Source organism: Coregonus clupeaformis, chromosome 34 (assembly GCF_020615455.1).
Source record: "Coregonus clupeaformis isolate EN_2021a chromosome 34, ASM2061545v1, whole genome shotgun sequence".
Lineage (NCBI taxonomy): Eukaryota > Metazoa > Chordata > Actinopteri > Salmoniformes > Salmonidae > Coregonus > Coregonus clupeaformis.
Genome location: NC_059225.1, coordinates 26,855,442 through 26,876,249, shown reverse-complemented (window position 1 = coordinate 26,876,249; position 20,808 = coordinate 26,855,442). Strand labels below are relative to the sequence as shown.

The 20,808-nt window shown below is 44.5% G+C and overlaps 1 protein-coding gene across 2 annotated transcripts in view; it reads left to right on the top strand.

Moving 5' to 3' along the window:
* Nucleotides 1-20,808, top strand: part of drosha (drosha ribonuclease III) — a 146,999-nt gene that overhangs the window by 82,450 nt on the left and 43,741 nt on the right. For both annotated transcript variants that reach the window (XM_041861997.2, XM_041861996.2), the window contains exons 24-25: nt 5,802-5,846; nt 14,662-14,819. In XM_041861997.2, coding sequence (XP_041717931.2) covers nt 5,802-5,846; nt 14,662-14,819 — 203 coding nt within the window. The remainder of the gene's footprint in view (nt 1-5,801; nt 5,847-14,661; nt 14,820-20,808) is intronic.

The following is a 20,808-nucleotide window of genomic DNA, read 5'->3' as shown; positions in this document are numbered from 1 at the left end:
TGGCCATCACGATCATGATGAACTAACTCACTGCCCATAGGCTAATTCACTGTTGCCTATTGTCACCAACGTCCTAGGAAAACGTGCCTGGGGTTGCCGTGACAACGACCTGTTTGACTCTGTAGCTTTTGTTTGGTTTTGTAGAGCAGCAACAGTCAGCCTTCACGGCCATACTGAATGGAAAGATGCTGTGTTTTGAGCAATTTGGAACAGAGTGGTATCTGAAAAAACTTAGCAGAATCTAACCCTCCAGTCACGTCTGCTGATTTAATGTCTGCTTTGGTACCCATCGGAAAGGCCTGCAAACCCTATGGGCAATCAAATTGATTCCCCTAAAGTTAATACATGGGACGTGAGAGTTGAGCACATTGAAACATCCCAGTCAAATCAATGTATACAATATCACATTTTATTTCGATTGTTTGTGTTGTTCTTACTAGATTTGCTCCACCACTATTTTATCCTGTGGTACATGGTTACTGGGCATGGGCTACCAGTAGAGTGTGCTAGGCTTACACGCTGCAGACAGGGCTGAACACACACCGGGAGGAGCTGGCTGGCGCTCTGACAGTTCCACTCCACTACCTCAGCCAGCTAACAGCGCTGAGCTGAGCTAGGGGGAGAAAATAAATGGCTTCCTAACACTCACCGTCACCACTGCCTGCCTGTATCGCAGTTGATTTAGCCCCGTGCTACATAAGTGTGCTTTTTTCCTTTAGAATACCCAATGGGCAGGTCCCAAATGGCACCCTATTCCCTATATAGTGCACTACTTTTGATCACAAAAGAGTGCTTTATATAGGGAATATGATGCTATTTGGGATGCCGAAATGACTATCCACCCACGTCCAACTGTACTGGACCGCACTCTCTCCATCTCTCCCTCCATCCATGTCATAGTTTTTTTCTCGCTTCCTCTCTTTTCCTTTTCACCTCAGGTTGAAAAAAAAAAAAAAAAAAAAAGGAATATGTGAATTTTTGTTTGTTGAAAATGGTTTGGGTTTGTACGTTTCTAAAGAGACAATCAACATCTCTCTCCGGGGTTGCTGCTATTCTTATGTTCTATTTCAGGGAGTTGTGTGGGTTTTTTATTTTTCTCTGTCATTGGCTTTAGTACGCCACACTCTACAGATACAAACAGACTCACAAATATATAGAGAGATGGGGCCTATACACAATCATAAGTTGTATGAAAGATTTAACCAATTAAACACTTTATTGTCCAATTGTACGTAGGGTCTGATGGAAATGTGACCCTGTATGTTCTCCCATTAATTGTTATTGATCTGCAGTTGTGATTTGAACTGGCTCTAAACTGCATTTTAATGGATTGATTGACAGCCAGTCGCAGGAGACTGTGGGTCCTCTGGCCCACAGAGAGAGGGAGAGCTAGAAAGAGGGATAGAGCGATGGAGAGAGGGAGCGTGAGAGGAGGGAGGGAGCGAGAAGTAAAGAAAGAGAGCGAGAGGGGGGTGAGCGAGAGAGCGCAGCAGAGAGAGATTGAGAAACAGAGATTGAGAGGGATGGAGAGCGAGAAGGACAATGAGACAGAGTGGGAGAAAGAGAGCGAAATCTCCATCCTCCTTCCAACTGGCGTGATTCACTCATCCGTAGCTACCCACCGATGATTTGTTCCCTGTAATTATACCTTGCGAGCTTGGTCAGGAAAACGTTATTCTTAAATCCCCACTCGATGCGGGCGTAATCATTTAAACCTGTTGTCTGGCTTGTCTTAGGGACGCCGCCTGTAATTGAAACATTAGTGCTTCTGGTCTATATGTGGCTGGTGGGCCTGTGTGCGCCCCACGTTCCCAGTTTATCACACGCCTTGATCAGAGACTACACACTCAGGAGTTTGTGTGTGTGGTGTGTGAGAGTAAGTGAAAGAGAGGGGGTGTGTGTGTGTATCTGTCTCATTTGTGTGGGTGTGTGTCTTGTGTGTGTCCAGCATCTCTAGTGTTATTGACTTGCCTCCTGAGTGATGCCAGGGCTCAAGAACCCATGCGTGGTTTCTTACTCAATACGATGTAGACTCAATACGTGATATGTACTTACAGCCTTGTTGCCTGTGAACAGATGTGAAAACGAATGGAAGCATTTGCTTGAAGATATTGAGCGCTTTCATTAATGTTTCAGTGATGAAGGCGGTAGGATTGGTGGGTAGCTGAGGTGTGTGTGCTCCATTAGGGTTGGGTGATATATTCTAATGTATGTTTTTTGCGCGATATTCCAAATGCCTGTATCGCAAGAATTGAGGTTTGTTTTATTTTTTGAGCGTTTATGTCCGCTTGTTCTCATGTTGTCTTTTTGGTCTCGTCTCCTTACGGCGGTGAGACGAGATGCTTATGTCGCCGCCCTAACAGTTGGAGTCGTTGCCCCAAATGCGGGAAGGCAGACTTCTCGCTTCGCCTCTTCATCTCTGTTTACACACACACCAAGCCCCTCCCCCTGCCACTTACAACAACAAAGATGAGCGATCACTTCTACCTCTCTGACAAGCTGTTTCAACTCGCTAATTGCATTTGAGGTTTGGTCCAACAGAATCGGTCAAATGGACACCGAAACACATTGAGACATTATTTTACTGTAATAGGGGAGACGTTAACCTTTCTAACGATACCATTTTTATGTCTCAACTCTTCAAATTGCGAGCAGACACTACTAAAACGGGAGTATCAACAGTGATTCTGGCAAATTAATGCTCATTTTATATTGCGCGGCATTGCTAGCAGCATTTTAGCCAAAGACTGTTATACTAGATGTCTAGTCTGTGTTTTATAAATGTGCAATAAGCATAAAACACAATTAAATAAGGAATTGGCAACTCGTTCTCATTCTGAGAAATAAGGTAGGCCACTTGATTTTAACATCTGAACAAAGTGGACAGGCAGCTGTTCAAACAGTTGGAGACGGACAGAGGGGTGTGTTCATAACAATTCAACTGTTCTGCCTTGTTAACTAGCAAATAGATCCAAGTTTGCAAAACTTGAAGTCTATAGATTAGCTGGCTACTCACTAGCATGTGGGCTTGTGCTTGAGAGATTGTTTGGGAACTGTGTTAATTTTCTATAATTCCTGCTACAATAAGTTAGTCATTGTTAGTGAATGTGCATTATGCGTGGTTCTGATTTAAATTTGTAACAAAAAGGGCATTTTAATAGACCGACTTGAAAGCCAGATCAGTGATTATTGTAAAAAAGCAGGTTAAACTATTTTTATAAAATAATTACATTATTATTTAATCTTATGGTTGTGGGAGGCTTATATTTAGCCGAGGGATAATTTCGCAAGCCCTGAATTCATTAGATTATTTCGGACTGTTTTATGTGCAGGGTATTTGACCTTTAATTGTACAACACAGCTTATTAGAGAAAACATAAACAAATAAAAAAAAGTATATTGTGAATCGGCCGTAAGTGTGGCTAACCTCACTTGGAATGGATCCTATCTTTAAAGGTTGATCTGTTTTCCACTTCAGAAATCCCTTATGACAGACAACGTCACCGGCTGTCATTTCTCTGTCTCTGTCCTTCTCTCTCTCTCTCCCCCTGTCTCTCTACGGAATGACTCACCCAATATGACACCAATACCAAACTGGGTCCTGACGACCTGTCTCCCTAGCAACCAGCCCATCTCCCCGGCGTTAATGCAACGTTCTCCTTCACTGTCAGTCCTGTTGTTTGGAGCCCACAGCATGGCACACAGCGAGACTAAGTGACCGAAAGGGAGGAACACACAGCACAAATGCATATCTCTCTCCACAGGCCGAGGAAAAGGAGGGCACTGTCTGTCAGTGTGGGGCAATGGGAGCTTCCAAATGTGTGTTTTTCGTGAGTGTGCGTGTGTGCGTGCCTTCTCAAGACCCCTGGTGTTCTAATGGTCTTTGAGGAGACCTCTGTGCTCAGAACGACAAGCTGCTGACTCTTTCAGGCCGCATCTCAAATGGCAACCTATTCCCTACATAGTGCTTTGGTCAAAAGTAGTGCAGTATGTAGGGAATAGGGTGCCATTTGGGATGCAACCACAGTCAGTCAGACACCAGGCAGCAGATGTTTCCGGCTGTGTCTGAAATGGCACCCTATTCCCTACATAGTGCACTATTGTAACAGGCACACTATTCCGAGTGCCTTTGTAAAGGATTCAGACCCTTTTTCCACATTTTATTAGGTTACAGCCTTATTCTAAAATTGGTTAACTTGTTTTTTTCCCCTCATCAATATACACACAATACCCTTTAATGACAAAGCAACAACGGGTAATTAAAATAAATAAATAAATGGAAATATGATATTTACATAAGTATTCAGACCCTTTACTCAGTACTTTGTTGATTACAGTGATTACAGCCTTCATTATTCTTGGGTATGACGCTACAAGCTTGGCACACCTGTATTTGGTGAGTTTCTCCCATTCTTCTCTGCAGATCCTCTCAAGCTCTGTCAGGTTGGATGGGGAGCGTTGCTGCACAGCTATTTTCAGCTCTCTCCAGAGATGTTTGATTGAGTTCAAGTCTGGGGTCTGGCTGGGCCACTCAAGGACATTCAGAGACTTGTCCCGAAGGCACTCCTGCGTTGGCTTGGCTGTGTGCTTAGGGTCGTTGTCCTGTTGGAAGGTGAACCTTTGCACCGGTCTGAGGTACTGAGCACTCCGGAGCAGGTTTTCATCAAGGATCTCTCTGTACTGTGCTCTGTTCATCTTTGCGTCGAGGCTGACTATTCTCCCAGTCCCTGCCTCTGAAAAACATCTCCCCTGCATGATGCTGCCACCACCATGCTTCACCATAGGGATGGTGCCAGGTTTCCTCCAGACGGTGATGCTTGGCAATCAGGCCAAAGAGTTCAATCTTGGTTTCATCAGACGAGAGAAAATGGTCTGAGAGTATTTAGGTGCCTTTTGGCAAACAACAAGTGGGATGTCATGTGCCTTTTACTGAGGAGTTGCTTCTGTCTGGCCACTCTACCATAAATGCCTAATTGGTGGAGTACTGCAGAGAGGGTTGTCCTTCTGGAAGGTTCTTCCATGTCCACAGAGGAACTCAAGAGCTCTGTCAGAGTGACCATCGGGTTCTTGGTCACCTCCCTGACCAAGGTCCTTCTCCCCCGATTGCTCCTTTTGGACAGGCGGCCAATTGTAGGAAGAGTCTTTGTGGTTCTAAACTTCTTCCATTTAAGAATGATGGAGGCCACTGTGTTCTTGGGGACCTTCAATGCTGCAGAAATGTTTTGGTACCCTTCCCCAGATCTGTGCCTCGACACAATCCTGTCTTGGCGCTCTACGGACAATTCATTCGACCTCATGGCTTGGTTTTTGCTCTGACATGCACTGTCAACTGTGGGACCTTGTATAGACAGGTGGGTGCCTTTCCAAATTGTGTCCAATCAATTCAATTTACCACCGATGTACTCTAATCAAGTTGTAGAAACATCTCAAGGATGATCAATGGAAACAGGATGAGCTCAATTTCGAGTCTTTGTGTTTTTAGTACATTTGCAAATATTTCTAAAAAACCTGTTTTTGCTTTGTCATTAAGGGGTATTGTGTGTAGATTGGTGAGGAAATTGTTTTCTTTAATCTGTTTTAGAATAAGGCTGTAACGTAACCAAATGTGGAAAAAGTCAAGGTGTCTGAATACTTTCCGATGCACTGTAGTGCACTACTTCAATATGGTGCCATTTGGGACACAGCCTTACTGTTATTGTATCTCCATCCATGGAGGTATGAAGGCCTCTCAAAGTGCTTTCACCCAGTAACCTCTCTCCCCCCTCTTTGTCTCTCTTTCCATTTCTCCAACCATTTTATAGGACCTACGAGAAGTGTGGCTCAACTACCCGCCCCATCCTCTGCAGGTTGGTTGGAAATGATCCATTTTGTCTGTTTGTCCCTACAATGTATAGCTCAGAATAGATATTGTATGTACACTGCATGACCAAAAGTATGTGACAACCTGCTCGTCAAACATCTCATTCCAAAATCATGGGCATTAATATGGAGTTGGTCCCCCCTTTGCTGCTTCAACAGCCTCCAGTCTTCTGGGAATGCTTTCAACTAGATGTTGGAACATTGCTGCGGGGACTTGCGTCTGTTCAGCCACAAGCATTAGTGAGGTCGGGCACTTATGTTGGATGATTAGGCCTGGCTCGCAGTCGGCCTTCCAATTCATCCCAAATGTGTTTGATGGGGTTGAGGTCAGGGTTCTGTGCATGGCAGTCAATGTTCTTCCTCATCGATCTCGACAAACCATTTCTGTATGGACCTCGCTTTGTGCACGGGGGCATTGTCATGCTGAAACAGGAAAGGGCCTTCCCCAAACTGTTGCCACAAAGTTGGAAGCACAGACTCATTATTGTATGCTGTAGTGTTAAGATTTCCCTGCACTGGAACTAAGGGGTCTTTCCCAAACCATGAAAAACAGCCCCAGACCATTATTCCTCATCCACCAAACTTTACAGTTGGCACTATGCATTGGGGCAGGTAGCGTTTTCCTGGCATTGGCCAAACCCAGATTTGTCCTTTGGACTGCCAGATGGGGAAGCGTGATTCATCACTCCAGCGAACGCATTTCCAGTGTTACAGAGTACAATGGCGGCGAGCTATACACCTCTCCAGACGATGCATGGCATTGTGCATGGTGATCTTAGCCTTGTTTGTGGCTGCTCTGCCATCGAAACCTATTACATGAAGCTCCCGACGAACAGTTATTGTGCTGACGTTGCTTCCAGAGGCAGTTTGGAACTTGGTAGTGAGTGTTGCAACGGAGGACAGAAGATTTTTACATGCTAAGCACTTCAGAACTCGCAGGTCCCGTTCTGTGCGCTTGTGTGGCCTACCACTTCACAGCTGAGCCGTTGTTGCTCCTAGACGTTTCCTCTTCACAATAACAGCACTTACAGCTTACAGTAGCAGGGCAGAAATTTGACGAACTGACATGTTGGAAAGGTGGCATCCTATGACGGTACCACGTTGAAAGTCACTGATCTCTTCAGTAAGGCCATTCTACTACCAATGTTTCTCAATGGAGATTTCATGGCTGTGTGCTCGATTTCATACACCTGTCAGCAAAAGGGTGTGGCTGAAATAGCCAAATCCATTAATTTGAATGGGTGTCCACATACTTGTGTAAATGTTGCTAAGACTGTAGAAGACGTCTGTGTGTCTGTCGTGTGCCTACAGCAGACAGGGCTCGTTGTGTGTATAGGCTCAGCAGGCGGTGTGTGGTCCTCTCTATTCTCTAGCTGCTGTTTCTGCTCTTTCTCTTTCTTACTGTTACCCAGAAACTCTCTTGCTCTTTCATGCTCCGTCTCTGTTTCTCGCTATATTTTATTATCTTTATTTCTCTCCTCATACTGTCTCATTCTTTCTCTCTACTATTCTCTCTCTCCCTCTCTTCCCCCCTTGCTTTGCATGATCTGCCTAGAAACATTGGGTGTAGAGAGAAGAGCATGTTTATTTGAAATCAGGATTTGGGAGAAGAGATCAAAGATGGTGTAACAGGATTATTCTGCAGTCACAAATCACATGGGGCCTCCAGGGACCCAAATGCTGCTTATGTGTGGGTGTGCGCCATAGTGTGTTGTTGTGTGTCAGTACAACTTATTTTCGTTGTTTTACCAAAAGGTTCCTGCCGCTCATTCTTGACTTGTTACTAGCGTCTAACGACGGTAGCTGGTGGTAATTTCAGCCATGCCCTTCCCACCAGCAGCCTTGGAGGTCAGGGTCAGGGTAGAGCCTTGGAGTCAATCCCACAATACTCAGCGGTCCGGGAGGGACCACTGCTGGGTAATTACGAGGTTTAGAGCAAAAGGCCATCCTTCCATCTCTCCATATTTCCACCCTGATTCAGTCTGCTGTGGGTCTCCTCCTACTTACCTTACATGGCTGGCTTAGTTTATGGACGCTTGATTTCAATGACCTTTGACATTAGTTAATCATTTTACGATAAGAACATTATTTAAGTGAAGACATATGTTTTTGGTTATGTTGGTGAAGTTGGTTAGCAGAGGCGCTCTCTCTGACCTTAAAGGGTTACTAGGTGCCTCTTTCGCTCTCTTAGCCTCAAGGGTTACCAGTTGTCTCGCAGCCTCAAGGGTAACCAGATGTCTTTCAGCCTAAAGGGTAACCAGGTGTCTCTTTCTCTCTCAGCTTAAAGGGTTACTAGGTGCCTCCCTCTCTCAGCCTACAGGGTTACAATATGCCCTTTGGCTCCAGGAAGGACATGAATGCTGATGAGTTAGTTAGCTGAAAGAGATTCACCAATAATGAGGTCCAGGCTTATGGTGATGCAAAGCCATCTCCAGGATCCTGTTCTGTAGTAATTGTGTGTTCGTGCTCCTCTGTTTCTGTTGGCCCATGTGCTACATTAGCATAAGCACCATGGCTAAGTGCTGCCTGCGCTGTGCTGCGCTCCGGGCTCAGTCAGTCTGTGGAGAGTGAACAGAGCAGAACGGTTCCTTGTTGACAACATGCACATCTTCATGTCCTCCCTCTTCCCTTCTGCTCTCTCTCTCTGCACCAGCCTCATCACCCCCCTCGGCTCTCTGAAATCATTTACCACTGTGTCATTCACGGCCACACGCAACGCAAACTTAACATCCCCTTTTGGTTCAGTGTGAATGAGTATGAATATGGAGACTGACTACTTTCCATGCTTTAGGTCAGGACTGTGAGACCCAGAGAGCTCAGAGAGTAGTGATGGGGGACAACATCTATAGTTGCTTATCGCAATGTTATTTTTGGACTATATTATATTGATATTTGACTCCGTTAGCTAGCGCAAGTCGGCTGTTTTTCAGCACTTTTATTCCCATGTCTGGTCAAAACCCGTTTTCTCATGTCTCTCTGCAGCAGCCATATAGGGAGCAGTATGTTTAGGACATCATATTGCAATAAAATCACAATATTGAATCGCAATACATATTGTATCAGTACCTAAATATTGGGACAATATCGTATCGTGAGGTCGCTGGCAATTCCCAGACCTATCAGAGAGGCAGCTGGGCCGGAGTGTGCTCAAATTTACACTTTGAATTGAAAGGGGATACCTAGTCAGTTGCACAACTGAATGCATTCAAACAAAATTTGTCTTGCGCATTTAACCCGGTCGGTTTTCCACATGTTTTTATTTTTCATGAATGATTTCGATTTTTCCTTTTGAAATGTTGCTAGCAGGCCAGTCATCATTCCCTTAGAAAAACTCCACAGAAAAAATGTGTCAAACTAAATGCCAGACTAAAAATATGTGTTTGTGTGCTACAGTGTTATGAATGCTGGACTCGTCAAATGCCGTTAGTGGTGACGCATGACATTTAAACAGTTGTCGTTAATTAAGAGGAAGGCAGATGTGAAAGTCTTCTTTGTGGCTAAAGTGGGAAGACGGAACCATGACATTTCCAGCAGCCGTCCAATTAAAATGTAGAGTTGGCAACCAACCACTCTGTCTGTTTGACACTTGGCGTCTAGCTATTCCACCACTGCTTAGTCTATATTTCTTAAATGAAAGCAGACACAAACTCAATGGAACAATCAGCAATGTTTACTGTTGTCCAGTGCTCATTGGAATATATACTGTGTGTACAAAACATTAGGAACCCCTGCTCTTTCCATGACATAGACTATCCAGGTAAAGGCTATGATCCCTTATTGATGTCACCTGTGAAATCCACTCCAATCAGTGTATATGAAGGGGAGGAGACATGTTAAATAAGGATTTTTAAGCCTTGAGACAATTGAGACATGGATTGTGTATGTGTGCCATTCAGAGGGTGAATGGGCAAGACAAAATATGTAAGTGCCTTTGAAAGAGGTATGGTAGTAGGTGCCAGGTGCACCGGTTTGAGTGTGTCAGGAACTGCAATGCTGCTGGGTTTTTCACGTTCAACAGTTTCCCGTGTGTATCAAGAATGATCCACCACCCAAAGGACATCCAGCCAACTTCACACAAGTGTGGGAAGCATTGGAGTCAACATGGGCCACCATCCCTGTGGAAAGCTTAAGATACCTTGTAGTCCATGCCCCGTCGAATTAAGGCTGTGCAACTCAATATTAGGAAGGTGCTCCTAATGTTTTTACACTCAGTCACAATCCTGAGTGTGTATATACACAAACTGTACTGTACAGTATCATATCAGGCAGACATCTGGAGTTGAGAGAGACTCTTATAGAAAGTTTACATACATTTTGTACTAACCTACTTACAGTACAGTGTTTTATACATGTGAAGCCAACAAAGCTAACAAGGTCAATTGGGTGGTGTATATTTCGCATTAATGTCTACATTAAATGATGACTACATCCCAAATGGGGACCCTATTCCCTATATAGTACACTATTTTGACCAGGGCCCATAGGGCTTTATGTTTCTCCTGTCAAAAGTAGTGCACTATATAGGGGATTAGGTGTCCTTTGGGATGCAGAAAATGTAACTGAATGGTTGTTTCCAGTTAGGGAATTGTATTGTCAAACCTCCATCAGCAGCAAGCCAGAGACCGCTTAGATACTGCTCTCTACTAGAGGCTGATGGATGCATCTATTAGGCCTAGGATCTCTGCTGATTTAACACACACACACAGCCCTCTCCTGATTTAACACATGCGTTCTAGCATATTCCTTCCCCTTATAAGTGAGATCATTATTATTATGCAGTGATCAAATCAAATGTTATTTGTCACATGCGCCGAATACAACAGATGTAGACCTTACAGTGAAATGCTTACAAGCCCTTAACCAACAGTGCAGTTATAAGAAAGAATACCAAAAAAAAATGCAATATAAAATAATACGTAATAAAAGTAACAAATAATGAAAGAGCAGCAGTCAAAATAACGATGGCGAGGCTATATACAGGGGGTACCGGTACCGAGTCAATGTGCAGGGGCACCGGTTAGTCGAGGTAATATGTACACTACCGTTCAAAAATGGGGGGTCACTTAGAAATGTCCTTGTTTTTGAAAGAAAAACAAAATATTTTGACCATTAAAATAACATCAAATTGATCAGAAATACAGTGTAAACATTGTATGCGTGGAGTATACATCCTGGTAATCCGCCTGGCCCTGCGGCCTTGTGAATGTTGACCTGTTTAAAGGTCTTACTCACATCGGCTACGGAGAGCGTGATCACACAGTCGTCCGGAACAGCTGATGCTCTCATGCATGTTTCAGTGTTACTTTCCTCGAAGCGAGCATAGAAGTAATTTAACTTGTCTGGTAGGCTCGTGTCACTGGGCAGCTCGCGGCTGTGCGTCCCTTTGTAGTCTGTAATAGTTTGCAAGCCCTGCCACATCTGATGAGCGTCGAAGCCGGTGTATTACGATTCGATCTTAGTCCTGTATTGACACTTTGCCTGTTTAATGGTTTGTTGGAGGGAATAGTGGGATTTCTTATAAGCTTCAGGGTTAGAGTCCCACTCCTTGAAAGCGGCAGGTCTACCATTTAGCTCAGTGCGGATGTTGCCTGTAATCCATGGCTTCTGGTTGGGGTATGTACATACAGTCACTGTGGGGACGACGTCATCGATGCACTTATTGATGAATCCAGTGACTGATGTGGTGTACTCCTCAATGCCATCGGAAGAATCCCGGAACATATTCCAGTCTGTGCTAACAAAACAGTCCTGTAGCTTAGCATCTGCTTCATCTGACCACTTTTTTATTGACCGAGTCACTGGTGCTTCCTGCTTTAGTTTTTGCTTGTAAGCCGGAATCAGGAGGATATAATTATTGTCAGATTTGCCAATTGGAGGGCGAGGGAGAGCTTTGTACGCATCTCTGTGTGTGGAGTAAAGGTGGTCTAGAGTTTTTTTCCCCCTGGTTGCACATTTAACATGCTGGTAGAAATGAGGTAAAACAGATTTAATTTTCCCTGCATTAAAGTCCCCGGCCACTAGGAGCGCCGCCTCTGAATGAGCGTTTTCCTGTTTGCTTATTGCCGTATACAGTTAATTGAGTGCAGTCTTAGTGCCAGCATCGGTTTGTGGTGGTAAATAGACAGCTACGAAGAATATACAGTGAGGGAAAAAAGTATTTGATCCCCTGCTGATTTTGTACGTTTGCCCACTGACAAAGAAATGATCAGTTTGTAATTTTAATGGTAGGTTTATATGAACAGTGAGAGACAGAATAACAACAAAAAAAACCTGAAAAACGCATTACAAAAATGTTATAAATTGATTAGCCTTTTAATGAGGGAAAAAAGTATTTGACCCCTCTGCAAAACATGACTTAGTACTTGGTGGCAAAACCCTTGTTGGCAATCAGAGGTCAGACCTTTCTTGTAGTTGGCCACCAGGTTTGCACACATCTCAGGAGGGATTTTGTTCCACTCTTCTTTGCAGATCTTCTCCAAGTCATTAAGGTTTCGAGGCTGACGTTTGGCAACTCTAACCTTCAGCTCCCTCCACAGATTTTCTATGGGATTAAGGTCTGAAGACTGGCTAGGCCACTCCAGGACCTTAATGTGCTTCTTCTTGAGCCACTCCTTTGTTGCCTTGGCCGTGTGTTTTGGGTCATTGTCATGCTGGAATACCCATCCACGACCCATTTTCAATGCCCTGGTTGAGGGAAGGAGGTTCTCACCCAAGATTTGACGGTACATGGCCCCGTCCATCGTCCCTTTGATGCGGTGAAGTTGTCCTGTCCCCTTATCAGAAAAACACCCCCAAAATAATAATGTTTCCACCTCCATGTTTGACGGTGGGGATAGTGTTCTTGGGGTCATAGGCAGCATTCCTCCTCCTCCAAACACGCCGAGTTGAGTTGATACCAAAGAGCTCCATTTTGGTCTCATCTGACCACGACACTTTCACCCAGTTCTCCTCTGAATCATTCAGATGTTCATTGGCAAACTTCAGACGGGCATGTATATGTGCTTTCTTGAGCAGGGGGACCTTGCGGGCGCTGCAGGATTTCAGTCCTTCACGGCGTAGTGTGTTACCAATTTTTTGCTTGGTGACTATGGTCTCAGCTGCCTTGAGATCATTGACAAGATCCTCCCGTGTAGTTCTGGGCTAATTCCTCACCGTTCTCATGATCATTGCAACTCCACGAGGTGAGATCTTGCATGGAGCCCCAGGCCGAGGGAGATTGACAGTTATTTTGTGTTTCTTCCATTTGTGAATAATCACACCAACTGTTGTCACCTTCTCACCAAGCTGCTTGGCGATGGTCTTGTAGCCCATTCCAGCCTTGTGTAGGTCTACAATCGTGTCCCTGACATCCTTGGAGAGCTCTTTGGTCTTGGCCATGGTGGAGAGTTTGGAATCTGATTGATTGATTGCTTCTGTGGACAGGTTTCTTTTATACAGGTAACAAGCTGACATTAGGAGCACTCCCATTAAGAGTGTGCTCCTAATCTCAGCTCGATACCTGTATAAAAGTCACCTGGGAGCCAGAAATCTTTCTGATTGAGAGGGGGTCAAATACTTATTTCCCTCATTAAAATGCAAATCAATTTATAACATTTTTGACATGCGTTTTTCTGGATTTTTGTTGTTGTTATTATGTCTCTCACTGTTCAAATAAACCTACCATTAAAATTATAGACTGGTCATTTCTTTGTCAGTGGGCAAATGTACAAAATCAGCAGGGGATCAAAAACTTTTTTCCCTCACTGTAGATGAAACTCTCTTGGTAGATAGATAGTGTCTACAGCTTATCATGAGATGCTCTACCTCAGGCGAGCAAAACCTTGAGACTTTCTTAGATATTGTGCACCAGCTGTTGTTTACAAATATAAGACCATCACCCCTTGTCTTACCGAAGGCTACTGTTCTATCCTGCCGATACAGTGTATAACCTGCCAGCTGTATGTTATTCATCCACGACTCGGTGAAACATAAGATATTACAGTTTGTAATGTCCCGTTGGTAGGATATTCGTGCCTGTTGTTTGTCTACTTTATTATCAAGCATTTGTAAGTTGGCCAATAGTATCGATGTCAAAAGCAGATTAGCCACTCGTTGCCGGTTCCTTTTCCAAGCACCCCGATCTCCTTCCGCGATATCTCCTTTTCTTTCTACTGCAAATGACGGGGATGAGGGCCCTGACGGGTGTCTGGAGCAAATCCCTCTCGTCTGACTCATAAAAGAAAAATGATTAGTCCAGTTCAAGGTGAGTAATCGCTGTTCTGATTTCCAGTAGCTCTTTTTGGTCATAAGTGACGGTAGCAGCAACATTATGTACAAAATAAGTTAAAACAATGCGAAAAAACTAACAAAATAGCACGGTTGGTTAAGAGTCCATAAAACGGCAGCCATCGCCTCCGGCGGCGCCATCTTCTTACATCTCTGTCTCTGTTAAAACCTGAACTGAACCATGATTATTGTGTTTTGGGGGGGTTAAGAAAACACGTCAGGAAAACATCTGACTAGATAGAAAGCATATAGAAAATATAATGGACTTATATATTTTCAAATAACTGCCCTATTTCTGGCCTGCAAATTTTGTTGGAAAAACTAATCAGTAAAAACTAATCTGAGCGGCCCTCCGTTGAATTCCGAAATCCCAATATGGCCCTCAAGCCAGAAAGTTTGCTCACCCCTAGTCTACTACCTCCCCTGCAGAACCAGATTTTCCTATCCCTGCTCTAATCTTAACCACAGCTGAATTTCATGGAGGTGCCGCTCTTTTCATGTCGTGTTTAGCTGTAAATGCTGTGTTGTGTTTACCAGGTGCAGGAGCCGCAGACGGACAGGCAGCTGATCGAGACGTCTCCGGTGCTTCAGAAGCTGACAGACTTTGAGGACACCATCGGTGTTATGTTCACACACTGTCGCCTGCTGGCCAGAGCTTTCACACTGAGGACCGTAGGCTTCAACCACCTCACACTGTGAGTATGGGAGGGGTGTGTGTGTGCATGTGTGCGTGGCTTCCCGGTCTATCCTCCATCCCAGTCCCGTAGTGATGGATGGACTGTGCAACTCTTAGGCCCACAGCCTAATCCTGGGGCTTTTACAGCCTGTGTAGTCCTCCCAGGGGACACTAAAGCCCCTCTCCAGCCATTGCCAGCCGTTGCCTGACCCCGCTAGTGAGGTCACAGCCCCACTCCCCCATGGGAAATGGAGGTTTTAAATGTTGATTATATTTACTTTGGTTCTTATTCTTTCTCTCTCTCCCTCTGTTCATTTGTCTCTCTTTGTTTCTCTCTTAGCTTAGTTTATTGCTAAAGGTTTTATTGACTTTAATTGACACTTTTATTGTGTTATGGATACACATTTTTCTACGAATAATGTCTGAGATATTGTTAGACTTAATTTCACCCCTGGTCTTTTCAGATGCCAACGTCAATATAATTGTCTCAAAAGGCATTTATATAAAATCAAATAATGGTGAAATCATTGATTTTATAAAGTTTCTGACATTTGGATTTTAATTGAGTGAAAAACCACTGTGTTTCTCTGCCTGCTTCTCACCTTTTTATAGATGGCTTTCATTGCTAGCAACTTACTGTAGAAAAAATAGTGTTAAGAATGGGTGTTTTTACTCAAGTGAATGTAAACAATGTGTTATTGAATAAGTCAGGTTTGAATCACACTTGTCTCGAGAGTAATCCAGTTACCTTTTGGTGTAATACTGTAGCATTGTTTTAAAAGCAAAGGAAAAGTTGCACACTCTAGTAGCTCCGATGCAATACTTTATTAATCAACGTTTCGACAGCAAGCTGTCTTTATCAGGTTTTCACCAACTGTACTGTAGCATTGTTCATTCATTGTGTTAAAAATGCTCATAAAATGACATGTAATGGAACGTAATTGCACGAGTCATGTAGTCTTTTAGGAGACGTGCTTCACTGTGTGTTGTACACTAGGTTTAAATGTTTGATACATTCACAATAGTGAAACGTTAGCAACTCAATAGTGAGCTTGACAGCTAAACCAAATGAGCAACTAGGACGTTTAAGGGTGTGTGTGCGCGCTGGTGTGTGCATGGCGTGTGTGTGTGCGCTGGTGTGTGCATGGCGTGTGTGTGTGTGCGCTGGTGTGTGCATGGCGTGTGTGTGTGTGTGTGCGCTGGTGTGTGCATGGCGTGTGTGTGTGCGCTGGTGTGTGCATGGCGTGTGTGTGTGCGCTGGTGTGTGCATGGCGTGTGTGTGTGCGCTGGTGTGTGCATGGCGTGTGTGTGTGCGCTGGTGTGTGCATGGCGTGTGTGTGTGCACTGGTGTGTGCATGGTGTGTGTGTGTGTGCGCTGGTGTGTGCATGGCGTGTGTGTGCGCGCTGGTGTGTGCATGGCGTGTGTGTGTGTGCGCTGGTGTGTGCATGGCGTGTGTGTGCGTGCTGGTGTGTGCATGGCGTGTGTGTGCGCGCTGGTGTGTGCATGGCGTGTGTGTGCGCGCTGGTGTGTGCATGGCGTGTGTGTGCGCGCTGGTGTGTGCATGGCGTGTGTGTGCGCGCTGGTGTGTGCATGGCGTGTGCGCTGTTGTGCGCTGGTGTGTGCATGGCGTGTGTGTGTGCGCTGGTGTGTGTTTTAATCCATCACTTTAATGTCAGAGCCTCTCACCACTCACGGTCAGTGAAGTCGATTAGAGGGCTGGAAGTTGAGCTGTCAAGGTTACCTTTGAAATGTTTCTCCTTCTCAAGGTAGAGACAGACGCCTGCAATGCTAACCCATTGTTGATGCTCATTTATTATTAAATCAGTTTATTCTAAAGCTAATTCTTTAACATTACATTATGATAGCCACCTTTATTACTCAGTTTATTTTGAGGCAATTATTTACCATTAGATTGCGCATTAGTCAAGCCCAATGTAACGACTCCTGTGTCCATAACACTAGAACCGCTGGGCCTTTCAGCATATAAGTACCCGCTAGAAATTGTTGAGAACGTTGCCGGGAGACGCATCAGATGCATGTCAACCCACAAGCTGCACAAACATAAGGACCAACGCTTGATAAATAGTGCATAAACAATTGTTAAGGATGAATTGCATTAAGAAATATTTGTGGAAATATATCCATGACAAGATACTGTATCCCATGTTTCCTTTTCTGTGCGCATGAGCAACAGTATAATCTCTGATGTGCTGCAACATCTGCATGGCACATAAACAAAGAAATATGTGCTCTGGCAATTTCTCTTTACATGAGGTGTAGGGCCTGCTCTCTTTGTGAAGGTCGCCTTGTGCTCTCGTCACTCTTCTCTACCCAAACTGTGCCACTCCTTCCAGACTTCTGTCTCACCGTGGTAGTTGGGATCACCGTTTGTTGGCCCAGTTCTGGTTTTTCTGTGGCGACGCTCAGGCATCGGATGCAGAGGCTTGAAGTCAACATCGGAATCAGATGAAGACTCTTCCTCAGCAACGTCGATTTCGAGCTCAATATCCGATCCTTCATCCGACTCCAGCTCATCTAAATTCTGCAGCGTTTGTAATGCTGTCAGTGCGTCTGATTTGACTCACCGAGGGGAGATAATATAAAATGTCCGGCCTTTCGTAATAAAATAATTAGACCGCCCACAATTCTTCATCATTGATTAAAATGTGATGCTGATAGAACTGAGTTTGAAATTGAATCAAATCTAGCTTCAGATAGTGTGAATTGTGTCCATTTAGAACAAGAGGTCGGTAGCAATGGGAGTCTGACACCTCCAATGTAGGGCAACCTTAAGACAACGATCTCTTCACACTGGAAAGTGAAATGAAGGTTGTACAATTGGAAAGTACACTAGATAAAGGAGACGGGCGGGCACACACACACACACACACACACACACACAGTAACCTCATAGTGGTGGAAGTAGATAGATAGAGGCTGACCTTAGAGGACGTGGAGCTGTGAGTTCACCCCTTTTAGAGATCCCAGAGACAGGAGACCTCAGACTCTACCCTCTAAATCCCTTCGGTTGCCTCCCAAATGGCACCCTATTCCATATGTAGTGTCATACCGTTGACGGAAAGTAGTCCACTATAAAGTGGGTTAGGGTGCCATTTGGGATGCAACCCTTTTCTCATAGGCCCCTAATGATTAGGTCACTCAATGGCTGCCAGGATCAATGATCCCAAACCACTAGAGGCCGCACCACTACTCTCCTCCCACTTCGCTCCGCTCAGGTATATACAGTGCATTCGGAAAATATTCAGACACCTTGATTTTTCCACATTTTGGTACTTTACAGCCTTATTCTAAAATTGATTCAATAGTTTTTTTTTCTTTCCCCCCTCATCAATCTACACACAATAACCCATGATGACGAAGCAAAAACAGGTTTTTCAAATTTTTTGCAAATGTATTCAACCCCCCATAAACTGAAATACCACATTTACATAAGAATTCAGACCCTTTACTCAGTACTTTGTTGAATCACCTTTGGCAGCTATTACAGCCTCGAGTCTTCTTGGGTATTACACTACAAGCTTGGCACACCTGTATTTGGGAAGTTCCTCCCATTCTTCTCTGCAGATCCTCTCAAGCTCTGTCAGGTTGGAAGGGGATCGTTGCTGCACAGCAATTTTCAGGTGTCTCCAGAGATGTTCGATCGGGTTCATGTCCGGGCTCTGGCTGGGCCACTCAAGGACATTCAGAGACTTGTCCCGAAGCCACTCTTGCGTTGTCTTGGCTGTGTGCTAAGGGTCGTTGTACTGTTGGAAGATGAACCTTCACCCCAGTCTTAGGTCCTTAGCACTCTGGAGCAGGTTTTCATCAAGGATCTCTCGGTGTCAACTGTGGGACTTTACATAAACAGGTGTGTGCCTTTCCAAATCATGTCCAATCAATTTAATTTACCACAGGTGGACTCCAATCAAGTTGTAGAAACATCTCAAGGATGATCAATGGAAACTGGATGCACCTGAGCTCAATTTCGAGTCTCATAGCAAAGGGTCTGAATACTTATGTAAATTAGGTAATTCTGTTTTTAGTTTTTATACATTTGCTAAAATTTCTAAACCTGTTCATGCTTTGTCATTATGGGGTATTGTGTGTAGATTACTGAGGAAAAACATTAATTTAATCAATTTTAGAATAAGGCTGTAACGTAACAAAATATGAAAAAGGGGAAGGGGTCTGAATACTTACCGAATGCACTGTATAGCCTCCCCGGCCGGATCAGGTCCAAAACCACCCCCCGGATCCCTGCTGAGGGGAACACTATTTCCCCAACTCCCAAGTCGCAGAAAAGCCACACACACAAGCACCCAGTCACGCGCGCATACACACAGGCATTACAAAATGGAGCAGTCGTCCCTGAAACGTGGTGCTCCTGAAGCTGTTAAAAGTGTTTTAGTTTGAAAGTCATGGCAGAATAAAGACCTGGGATATTCACACTTTACTTCCATTTTTCCCCATCCTTTCCCCTCCCTTAACCTTCCCACTACTACCGCTGCATTGTGCCTCCTGTTGGTGGAAATAAGGGACGGCTCTTTGTGCCTTTCACACTGAAACGCTTTACTTCTTCCCCGACTCTCTCTCGTGCCTTCTCGCTTTTTTTCTCTCTCTAGTTTTCTCTCTTGCCCTTTTTCTTTCTCTCGTTCTCTCTCTCTCTCGTTCTCTCTCTCTCTCTCTCTCTCTCTCTCTCTCTCTCTCTCTCTCTCTCTCTCTCTCTTGTTCTCTCGTTCTCTCTCGTTCTCTCTCTCTCTCTCTCTCGTTCTCTCTCTCTCTCGTTCTCTCTCGTTCTCTCTCTCTCTCTCTCGTTCTCTCTCTCTCTCTCTCGTTCTCTCTCGTTCTCTCTCTCTCTCTCTCTCTCTCTCGTTCTCTCTCTCGTTCTCCCTCTCTTCCGCTCTCGCTCTCACCCTCCTAATGAAGCACATTCCAGAAGACTTTCCCAGTTCAGATAAGCAGTGTAACATAAAACCCGCCAGCCGGCGCCACAGAAAGGGGACAATAAACTCTGACTGATGTGATTCTCTCCCCCTTCCTTTGCTCCTCTCCCCTCAGCTCTAACTGTACACTCCTGCTCTAACCTGCTGATCCTCATATCTCTGGTATCTTCCCAAATAACACCCTATTCCCTAAGCAGTGCACTACTTTTAACTAGTGCCCTATGGGCCCTGGTCAAAAGTAGTGCACTAAATAGGGAATAACATGCCATTAGGGATGCGACCCATGTCTATGTAAATCTCCCTCTCCACTCCACTCTTCTCACTGTGGTCTGTGATACCCGCCCTGGCTCCTTGGCACAGCATCAACCTACATCTGCAACACTGATCTATAATTCTGTTTAATTAAAGAGCATTATTGCGCAGCGCCTCTCCTCCATCTCCTACTACACTGCAGTTAGAGTAAAGTGCACCCCCCCTGTCCAGCACGGTACTACTGCATAGAAAGTATGAAGCTCAGTCACTCACTGAAGATGATCAAACACATCCATAGATATCAGTGGGGTTGAGGGTTTAATGTTGGAAGGGGTGTGTGTGTGTGTGGTGTGTGTTTGCGCACGCCTGTGTTTGCGCACGTATTGTGCATAGTCCTGTGTAGCTCAGTTGGTAGAGCATGGCGTTTGCAACGCCAGGGTTGTGGGTTCGATTCCCACGGGGGGCCAGTATGAAACATTTATTTTCACTCACTAACTGTAAGTCGCTCTGGATAAGAGTGTCTGCTAAATGACTAAAATGTAAATGTAAAATGGCTGCTTGTCGTAGTGCAGTGGTATCATTGATTTGATCCAAGCTTGTAATTCTATTTAACATTTAACAGTATAGACTTTGTGCGTGCGCATTAGTGCTTTAGTGCATCACTTTCAGCACGCCACTCTTAAAAATGCACTATGCAGAAATCCCTCCGCCATTTCCTGGTTGCTAAAATTCTAATAGTTCACCTAATTTCATTTTATGTGACAAAATAAGCAAGTATCGTGTAGAGAATCATTGTACCATCTATTCCATAA